The sequence below is a fragment of the Schistocerca gregaria genome, chromosome X (genome assembly GCF_023897955.1).
Source record: "Schistocerca gregaria isolate iqSchGreg1 chromosome X, iqSchGreg1.2, whole genome shotgun sequence".
Lineage (NCBI taxonomy): Eukaryota > Metazoa > Arthropoda > Insecta > Orthoptera > Acrididae > Schistocerca > Schistocerca gregaria.
In genome coordinates this window covers 490038200-490049740 of record NC_064931.1, presented here as the reverse complement: position 1 = coordinate 490049740, position 11541 = coordinate 490038200, and the positions used below count along the sequence as shown (strand labels likewise).

At 36.7% G+C, this 11541-nt stretch overlaps 1 protein-coding gene across 8 annotated transcripts in view; it reads right to left on the bottom strand.

Moving 5' to 3' along the window:
• LOC126299183 (spectrin beta chain, non-erythrocytic 1) overlaps nt 1–11541 on the bottom strand; it is a 440083-nt gene that overhangs the window by 72783 nt on the left and 355759 nt on the right. For all 8 annotated transcript variants that reach the window (XM_049990953.1, XM_049990949.1, XM_049990952.1 and 5 more), the window contains 6 exons: nt 8055–8318; nt 5365–5649; nt 4933–5189; nt 4636–4822; nt 1287–1487; nt 969–1199 (listed from right to left, as the gene is read on the bottom strand). In XM_049990953.1, the coding sequence (XP_049846910.1) occupies nt 969–1199; nt 1287–1487; nt 4636–4822; nt 4933–5189; nt 5365–5649; nt 8055–8318 (1425 nt within the window). The remainder of the gene's footprint in view (nt 1–968; nt 1200–1286; nt 1488–4635; nt 4823–4932; nt 5190–5364; nt 5650–8054; nt 8319–11541) is intronic.

Here is an 11541-nt window from a genome sequence, read left to right as displayed (position 1 = left end):
TATAAAGTTTTTATACGAATCTTGCTTCAGTTATCTTACAGTGGTGTCTGCAGGTGTACTGGAAACTATTGTGGTGATCTCATTCAGGCAGTTTGCTTTGTTGAGCAGCAAAGTTGACAAAGTCAAATGTGAAGATTTGGGTTTACATTAAGTAGAACATACGATTATGAGTCTTACATACTGAGGGCAGTGCCCACGGTAACTTTGTCACTATGGTGATTTGCACACATATTTTGTGGAGAGTGGGGATGGTGAGGAGGGTGACAGGATTCCCCAGGAACATATCCAGAACCTTTGATTTTAAAACATGACATTTAGAGGCTCAGAATTCAGTGCAGTTTGAAAACCTCTCAGATTCAGTGAAGTAAAAAATCATTTACCGTTTTGTAATTCTCATAATTTGTGTATCATTACGTACATAATCTACGATATCAAGCTATGTGCATTCCAGTATCATGTAGTACATTTCTGGAAATTATTTTCAAAAACCAGACAATTGCAAGTGGGGGAGGGGGGGAAGGGAGAGGGGGGAGAGGGGGGAGAGAGAGAGAGAGAGAGAGAGAGAGAGAGAGAGAGAGAGAGAGAGAGAGAGAACAAAGTAATCCTACATGGGTTCCGTTTTTACTGATTGACACGACTGTAAAAAATACTATTATACATGTTTAAGAATCAATAGTGAATCTCAGATGGGTATTTAACAAAACTCATTACCACATGAGAAATTGTCCTACAACCCAGGAATTTAATGTAATGGCAACAGTAATACTGCACACAGTTCATATGCAGTTATGTAAAAGTACAACAGGATGCAAAGAATTACTTGCTGAAGATGGGGGAAAAAATCAGCATTAAATGCAATATACACGATTAGGGCTACTGAAATGAAATGTCTAGGCTCAGCAACATTCACACATGTACATGTAACTACCCCTCCCCAGAGAAGAGGGGTTTAAGGCACTAATACTTACTTGTTTTTCCTTGATATTCTGACTATCAAAGTGTCCCCTTTCTACTAATCCTTTTGCTAATTTAGAAAGACGTATAATATTGTTTTCAAATGACTTAAGATCACGCTCAAGACCTTCCAGCTTCTTCATCAGCGACTGCACTGAATCTTCGTCTTTTCCAGAATCTGTAGATGTTGCAAAGGGTTTCTTTTCTCTAAGCCATGTTTCTGCCTCATTAGCCTCTGCATAAAACTGAAAACAAAGTTACAATATGTCAGATAATGCACTTTTCCTGCTTTAGGTTTATAGTGTTATTCAGATTTCTGCAACAGTATATACCATTTGTGATTCAACTGCATCCAATAGTCTCAGCCTTCTCACACTTGCCAAATCTCTCAAATGAGCAAACCGTTCAACAAGTTCTGAGCTGCAGTTCTCTATTCTCGCTGAGGCGAAGTGGCCACTGCGAATCATTTGTTGTGCTCTACTGGAAAGACTAGCAACAACAGGCTCTCTTGTTGCAAGTTCAGCCTCCAGTGCCTATAAAAACAAAAACAAATGAAAATACTCTCAACTATTTATCCAAGATCAGATTTAATTGAACTATCATCTAACAGTTACACAACAGTAAAAATACTTTCCTTCATTTGGCAGCAGTAATCAAATGTGTAATTCTTGCATTTGTGATTGGCAATTTATGTGGGTTCATTTACATGAATTTATGGGTCCATTCATAACATATCAGTTAGAGTTGGAAGTTTATGCTATGTATCATCATAAGCCACCTCTTGCAGATCATCATCTGATGACAACACAACAGCCATAGATTGTTGCAAGCATCTGTTTCACCATTAAACCACCCTCTCTGGCCCCCATGCATTGTTACAGCTACCATTCAGCAACCAGGTGTGTTATCAAAATCCGGTATGCCATTTCAGCATCATGAGAGTGTGTCTGTAACATCTGTCGCATCCACATGAACACAACGTCAGGGTGCATATACATTTGCACCCTGCCAGTGAAGGGCAATGAATCTGTGACCACTGAAGCAGGCCACTGTCATGTGGTTTAGAGCAGCATTGTCCCGCAATACCCATAAGCTGGTGCAGCCATCTACATCAGTCAGCATCGTTAAATTGAATAACTTTCCATACATTTCTGCACCTAACACAAATAGAGCTGTGTGTTAAAAAAGAATGCTATTAGCCGCCACCCATTTAGCGACTACTGTCGTCAGACACCGTCAGCTGGCTTCCAGTTCATGTATTGGATTACACTGCCTTTGTTACAAGCCACTGCCTGCCAAGAAAGAATGCTCCACTCTTTGCCACACTATGCTGTCTAAAGACTGGGTCAGGATCCTGACAGCAGATAGCATACAGCCAAGAAACAAGAGTTCAGTGGAGCAAACTTCAGCCCCCACCCGCTGCCTGCTGGATGTGGGTCTGGAGTATGGCTGTACTCTGTACAAGAGTCCCAACTAGTGAAAGGGCACATTCAGGATGAGAAGGTTGAAACAACCACCCTGACAAGTCCACACCTGATTCTCCATATTCCAATTGGGTTAACACTACATAATGCTGCCAATATCATTAAAAGTATAACTATGGTGCTGCCATCCATGGAGTTTAAATATGAATATTCACATGTGATTTTTAATATGTTTATCTGTGTTTGTGAGTTAATAACTATTCCAAGCCAATGTAATTAACAAGTGCCAATACTTCTCCTCCATACCAAGGATATTGTGTTGGCCTAATTAGTTAAGACTTAATGGTAACTCTCTTTAGGGTAGAACTCAGTCTATTACCTGTATTGACTCATGTTTAAGTCATATGATATGTCTGGTTACACGCCAGGCAAATAACAAACATTTCCTGAAGGGTTCAAAATCTAGAAACTACAAAATCATCTTAATATCTTAGATATGGTCCTGTATGAGTTTCCTCTCTTCCAAACAGTGAAAATTCATCTGTGGTCATTTTATTGTGATCCTGAAAGTAGTCATTCTGCCTATGAATAGCTCCTCAATAACCTCCTCAAGGAGGCATGTCACAGAGTTTATGCTATGTGGTTTTAGAGATTACTTGATGTATACAACTTTGCATACAGTTGTTCAGAATACATTACGTTTGTTTTTGGAAAATAAGGGATTCATACGACTTTGTCAGTGTTGTTTAAAAGGGCAGTCCATTGTTGAAGTTGTCATTTTTACTTGGGTGAATCATGCGAAAATGTTTCTGATGTGATTATGGCGGTACAATGGGAATTAACAGGTTCCGAATGTGGAATGGTAGTTGAAGCTAGCTGCATGGGTCACTTAATTTTGGACATTGTTAGGAAATTCAATATTCGGAGCTCGACACTGTTGGTTCAAGTGGCTCTGAGAACTATGGGACTTAATATCTGAGGTCATCCGTCCCCTAGAACTTAGAACTACTTAAACCTAACTAACTGAAGGACAGCACACACATCCGTGCCAGAGGCAGGATTCAAACCTGCGGCCATAGCAGTCACGTGGTTCCGGGCTGAAGCACCTGGAACCGCTCGGCCACCGTAGCCGGCTGCTCCACACTGTCAAGAGTGTGCAAAGAACATCAAATTTCAGGCATTACCTCTAGCCATGGCCAACACAGTGGTTGAGACTTTCACTTAATGACAGAGAGCAGTGGTGTTTGCGTAAAGCCATCAGTGTCAACAAACAGGCAACACAGTGTGAAATAAGCAGCAGACAACTGACATGTGTGCCTTTGCTAACAACATGACACTGCCTGCAGTGCCTCTCCTAGGCTCGTAAATATATCATGTGAACCCTAGATGACTGGAAAACTGTGGCCTCGTCATATGAGGACTGATTTCAGTTGGTAAGAGTGTGTTCTCAACAAGGCACTGAGCAAGCTGAAGGTGGCTCTCTAAAGGTGTGGGCTGTCTTTACATGGACAATTCAAGTGAATGATTTGGCTACCCAAATTGCCCAAAATGAACCCCATTGAACATGTATGGACATAATCAGGAGATCAGTTCATGCAAAACATCCTGTACAAGCAACACTTTCGCGGTAATGGACAGCTGTAGAGGTAGCATGGCTCAATATTTCTACAGGGGACTTGCAATGAGTTTTTGAGTCCATGCCACATCGAGCTGCTGCATTACACTGGGAAAAAGGTGGTCCAACACAATATAGGAGGTATCCCATGAATTTTGTCACATCGGTACAAATACTTTGTATTCTGCATTTGGTAGTGCTCGAGAATCTAAGAACACACCGAGAGAATGTTCCAAGCCATTGCAATTAAAGAAAACAAGGATTTTACTTTATTTTCAAATTCTAGGACTACATTTCAAAATTACTTTGCATTACAATAGACGACTAATACACTACAGTAAAACAGCACAGTAGGCATTTTATACCAAATTCATATAACAATAACCATTTTAAAGATAATGAAGAGCCAACAGAGGACTAGACTAATCAAAAACTTGTTCAGGTAGAGCCATATTTTCCTTGTTGCTATCTTCAATTGTGCCAAATATTCATAACTGGTGTTTGATACGAGTCTTAATAGATTGCAAAGGCCATCAGAAACATTGATTAAAATGAATATAAAGGTCACTTTTACGTAAGAGCACTTGCAGAAAATAAAAAACTTTCATATCACATCATTCCTAAGTACTGCAAATGTTTCACCTGATGCTTTTTCTGAAGGCTTTGAACTGCTATCAAACTGTTTCCCAAATCCGTAGATGCAGCCAATGGCTCTTTTTCTGCTATCCATTGCAGTTCATCTTCTGTATCTCTTAGGAATTGCTGCAGGAGTAAAGCATCTTCCAAATTCTCTCTCCTTATTTGCATTGGCTCTTGAAGGGAATGATACCTAGACATCATGACATTTCCTTGTTAATTTTCGTTGTCATAAATAAGAACAAAAGCAAAACGTGAATAATAGCCTCTAATATATAATAACAAATAATTTGCAAAATTTACCTCTTAATAACAGCAGTTGCATGTTCTTGGATTTCATCACACATGAAATGGTTGGAGCGTTTAAAGGCAGCAGCCTGATCCTTCACTTGTTCCACTGTCTCAGCATGGCTATGCACATCATTTTCCAACAGTGAATGTCTCTTTAATAGATGAGTGACACTTGCCAAGTCTCTTCCATGGTCCTCTGATTGTAGCTGTAATTCAACTTCATCCATCCAAGTGTCTAATTCATCTAAAGTGCGGCCAAACAATAAAGCCTGTAAAAGAGAGAGAAGTATTCTAAAACTGCGCTAGTGTAAATATGAGGAAAATGGAAATGAAGGTAAAAGGAATTATCTTTTGGTATTTTTTCAACTTATTACAATAGCAATACATGACTAAGATCCAACTGTCACACAGTTTGTAATCAGACTTGAAATTTTTGTAGATTACCTGGTAGGCATCATTCAGTCTCTCCCTCTTGAGGTGTGACTTTTCTTGCAGCTGCCTCCATGCAGTATCTAACTCATCAAGTCTGGTTCTAATCTCCATGCTTGCAAAGTGCCCTGCACCAATTAGTGTCTCTCCTTCGTCAGACACAGCAGCTACACGACCACGATTTGCAGAGAGCTCAGACTCAAAGGCTGCATGTTTCTGTATCTTGCTCTGAAGATTTGACTGATCACGGTAGTTTTCATCACTAGCTGTTTGCATTTTCTGATGGATCCACCCTTCCACCTGAGAAAGAAGGTAAAAAATATTATGGAAAATTTGTCTGGATCCCACACATTAAAAGCACTATCAGTATCTGTCTCAGTTATGGTATAAGATAAGATAAATAAAGTGTTAAGAAAATTAGAAATACATACTTTCACACTGACAGACTTATATTAAATTCAGTAAATAAATGTTATTATGATGAAAAGGTTAGTAAAACTGTTGTGTTTTACATTCTACAACATTTGTTGGCCCAGTTTACAGATGAATAGTATACTGAAGCAGTTTAGCTCTGTAATGAAGGGAATAAATAATATGAGTTGTATTTTTATGTCAAGAGAAAAGCAACTATGAGTGTACAAGTGTTTCAAAAATCATATGCCAATCAATTCCAACAATGACTTTCATTTAGTGTGTGTTCATTAATCTCTGCTACCAGTATCTATAAATAATTTTCACGTGTCAGGAACTGCACAATATGAGGCTTTGCAATATTGAGTTAAGCTGTTTCACTCGAAAACTCTGGTATTATTTCTTTAATTTTTAAACATCTGTTCCACATGTGTTGGCCTGTCAATGGGATTGCTACCTTGCTTTACATACTGCCAAATTTTCCAACTGCATCATCATCTGGGCCACTGCAGCTAAGATGAAAAAATTCTTTATTCTACAGAATCATGCAGTAGGAATATTGTGTTAAGTTGACATCTCATGACTTGATTTGTGGAACACTTTGATTCCATGTCAACTGCAAACTATGGTACCAGACATCGGTAATTGTAGAGGTACATTAGTGTTACATTACCATTATTACCTGTTTATAGATGAGTACCAATGTATGAAACTATTTCCACAACTTCGTAATATTGAGGGTATGTTAGGAATATCAAAACCTATTTACTGCAAAAATTGAATATAACTCAACGTAAGTCACATACTTTCAGAAGTTACTGTTTCTAAATTATCATCAGCATAAATATTGTATGTTCTAACTTATGTCCAAACCAAGTTCAATGCATGTCTAATTTATCTTTAAATTTACAATATCAAATCGAAAAAGTAGGAAATTGAACAAAGCACTATTTCCTGTTTTAATATTGTGATTTTACATAATGGATGCATTTGACGTTGCAAATGTCAGTCTTAGCTCAGTTGCTGCTCAGTCTTCGCTCGATTGTTGTCTGTGTTATAATGCAATAAAAGGTTAAAGCAAAAATTAGCATGCAGTCCTGATCATTTGGTAGTTAGTGTCCTAACAAACTGTTCAAAGAATGCATAGAATATGCACCAGACATAACAAAATGTTTAAGTCATTATTTTATAGAGATATAGTGAACCTTTGTCAAACGGAAGATTTAAAACATGAATACTGCAATTGTTCTCACTACAAAAATTAGTGCATTTCAAGTTTTATTTATATTGCTCTTTTAAGTGGTCATATTGCCAGCATTAAGTTCAAATGAATTGGCTTCAATTTCATGCCATCATAAAATTTTGCTATCACAAATTCATTTAAAATTTCCTTCATTTTCAATGTTTTAAATATGGACAAATGAATCCAAACTTCTCTTGAATGTAATCCAGTTGAAGGATATTACAAAACAATAATCACATAGGAAGACATTGAGAAACTGCCCGGTTGGGTGATAAGTGAGTAATGGTGAACAAAACAGATAACACTAAAAGGCACGTTGTAAGAAATAGTACAGTATATCTTACATTGACAATTAATTGTGAGAAATGTTGGGGCAACATGTTCATCACATCTGTTGATGTTACCCAATATAAAAAATTAAAAATGGGTGTTCTGAGCAATATTTGAAGCATTTTACAAAGAATGTAAATGACACTTTTTGCCAGTTTGTTACTGTTATAGAGATGTGTTCATCACTTCACAATATAAATGATACTGCAATCATGGCAGTGGCCCTGAACCAACAAAGATGAAGTCCACTTCACCAGATGGAATGATTATGGTCAACGATTTTTGGATCGCAAATAGTATCTTACTAACAACATTTTGAAGACCAAAACAACAACTGGTGAAAACTTCAAAAGTCTTCTATACTAAGTGAAATATAAAATACAGAGGAGTGGGCCTAAGACTACAAAAGGATACACATTTTATCAAAACAATGAGAGGTGCTTCGATAACAGGATAGCCCTAGTGATTAAAATTATGAATTTTTGGATCAATCACCTCATTCTCCTGATTTTGTCCCTCTGATTTCCACCATTTCCTTCATATGTATCAGTAACTATTTATGTATCCATCCTCTGCTCCTGAGTGATTACCTTCTGTTACCCGTTGTTTGTATTCCACATAGAATTTTCCAATTTTGTATGAACATCAAGAAATAAATATAAAAGGAATAGAAAGGAAATGTAAACAGAAACAACTCAGATGCTGAATTTATTAATATTACCTCATACATATTGCGAAGAAACTGTTGCAGTTGTCGAGATTCCTGGAGTCTGCATCGCCTGTTTGCAGCGCTTTCCCTGAGTCGATTCCAGCGTGTACACACAGCGCCGAGACGTTGCGAAACACCTGCACTATCATAGTGGTGTTCAGCAACTAGTTCATGTGCAAACCGCTCTAGTTCTTCAACACGGCCTGCTTGTGCTGCTAGCGTCTTTTCAAATGCTTCGTGTTTTCGCAACAGAGCTTCTACACTGGTCAGTGAATCCTGGAAGAGAACATTGTTTATATACAGACAAAAAGGAAATTGGGATGCCCCTTGTTGTATAGAATTAAAAAAAAAGAAATACAGAAAATATTTTTAACACTAAATAAAAAGTTTCTAGGTATTAAAGAATTTTCATATTTCCTGAAACACTGGATGGACCAATAATTGAATAATAATTCTATCTTGTTAGAACTAATACAGTCTACTCTAAAAACGCATTTCACTTTTTCCCTTATATGTTCATAGTTCAACCTATAATGTAATTTACGTGTAACACTAACTAATATAACAACCAATAGGCTGTATCAAGTGTGACTTACGAACATGAGTGTAACCTAATGTTGTGGCTAGATATAATACAAAGTGTATGAGTGCTCAGCTGCATATTTCATTGGACTCCAGAGTACTTTGAATTAATTTCAACTTGCTGGTAAAGACAATGACAGAATGTTTAGATGGTTGCCTACTTTCCACTGACATATATTATTCACAACTCATTAAACATCACACTTTATTTTCTTTATTGGAAATACTACCAGATGTTTGTCTTAGCTACATTGCTGTGATGACATCTATATTTTTTTTCCTGTCTAAAAGCCAACTTCCAGTTTGCTTTACATTTTCTAAGATTCTTTCAATTCTTTGTTGCTACGATTTTCAAATATTACACTAGACTGATGTCTACTATTAATACTCATTTTATATTTAATCAGTTTATATCACAAATACCTTATGATTCATTTAAAAGTAATTTATGTTTTTAGAGCATAACTGTAATGTGACAAACTGCATACCTGTATTTTTGTATCAGCAAGGCAACAGTATAAGTAATGACTCAAAATTTATTATATATCCAAACAAAAAGGAATGAATGTGGTCAATTCACCATAATGTGCAATCCCTGCGTAATAAGATCGATGAAATTAACGTTCTATTAACACACGAACTTAATGATATCTCAGTGTTATGCATTTCTGAGCACTGGCTTAACCCAGAATTAATCCAGAATACGAAAATAAACAAATTTGTCTTGGCTACTTACTACTGCAGGAAAAACAACAAGCAAGGTGGGGTAGCAATTTACACAAAGGATAATGTAGATTTTATTACACTACCTGACTTAACTAGGGCAAATGTCGAAAAGGATTATGAAATTGCAGCTATAAAAATTACTCAGTTCAACCTGGTTATTGCTACAGTTTACCGATCACCATCCGGGAATTTTGAACTTTTCTTAAACAAAATGGAGTCACTACTAAATAAAGTAAATAAAATGGATTGTGAATTGATAATCTGTATGGACTTCAATATTGACTTCCTCACGAATAGTGGAAATAGGGAGACCATTTTGAACCTTGCAATGTCCAACAATTTAAAGGCTGAAGTAAAAGCAGCTACCCGAGCATCAGAAACTTGCCAAACAGCTCTTGATCAGTTTCTAGTCAAGAAGAGTTTACACAACACCTCACTAAGAATTTTCAATGCAGGTTTTAGTGATCATCTTGCTCAAATATTAAGCATAAAAGTACAAGGCAGTATTATTAACAACATGTCTTTCAGAACAGCATATCGAAGTTATAATCAGCATAATGTGAACTACTTCAACAACTTATTACAGAAAGAAAAATGGCTAGGAGTGTACAAAATGGACGACATAAATGAAAAATTCAACACTTTCATTATGTATTAACCCATTTCTTTGAACTTGCGTTCCCACTGAAAACATTAACCATACGGGGAAACTCTAGAACAAACAGCTGGATCACAAAGGGAATAAGAGTTTCATGCCAGAAGAAAAGACTACTTAATGAAATATGTAACTCAAAAAATTCCTCACCTGTAGTACGCGCATACTATAAGAAACACTCCAAAATATTAAGAAATGTAATAAAAGCAGCAAAAATAATGCATAATGATGAAATCATTTATAATTCAGCTAATAAATCAAAGGCTATGTGGAGTGTTATAAAAAAAGAATGCGGAGAATACAGACAACCTTGGAAAAATATAATATATCACATAAAAGTAAAAAAGTAACAAACCCCTTAGAAGTAGCCAACACATTTAACAACTTTTTCACAGGTGTTGCTGAAAATATGTTACAGTCAAACTTTAAGAGCACCCAGGCAAATGAATATAAAATAAGGGCATGTAGAGGATCAATTTACATCAGTTCTGTTTCACAAGATGAAGTAGCTAAAGCAATAAAAGGACTAAAAAATTCCAAATTGGCAGGTATTGATGGTATACCTGCAACAATGTTAAAGAAGAGCGCATCAAACCTGATTGAAGTACTCACACATTTATGCAACTGCTCACTTCAGGCAGGCACTTTCCCTGATGTGTTGAAAACATCAAAAGTTATTCCTGTATTTAAAAAAGGGGATAAAGACAATGTAAATAACTACAGACCCATCACAATTTCCTCCTGCATCTCTAAAGTACTGGAAAAAGTGATGTATGAGAAACTTATGAAATTTATTAATAAAAACAGCATCCTATGTAATGAACAACGTGGATTCAGAAATAAGAGGTCAACAACAACTGCTATCTATGAGTGCATCAATTCCATTCTAAACCTGATGGACAAAAAACAGGAAACAATAGGAGTCTTTATTGACTTGTCAAAAGCTTTTGACATGATGGACCATAAAATTCTGCTATCAAAGATAGAAAGATATAGTATTCGAGGTCTGTCCAACAAGTGGATCAGTTCCTTCCTGACAAATCGTATGCAGGCAGTGTGCGTCAAGCACACAAATATTGAACTAAAAACTGTATCTAATCACTTATCTGACTATAAACAAATAAAATGTGGTGTACCCCAAGGATCCGTATTGGGACCCCTTCTGTTTCTTCTGTACATAAATGATCTAAGCTTAAATATTGATGCACACAAAACAATCATATTTGCAGATGACACCACGATTCTACTAAAAGGAGGCAACGATGAACAGTTACAGCAGACAGTATACACGGTCACGAAACAACTTAGTAACTGGGCACAGAGTAATCAGCTTGTAATAAACAGTAAGAAAACCGTTGCTCTAAAATTCCACAATGTTCCTAACAAGTACATGTTTATCCCATCAGTCTCTATCAATGATGAGCCAGTTGGTAACAGTACTGAAGCCAAATTCTTAGGACTTTGGCTGCAGAGTAACATCAGATGGAATAAGCATATTGAATATCTCAGTTCTGAACTGAGCAAAACATGTTATCT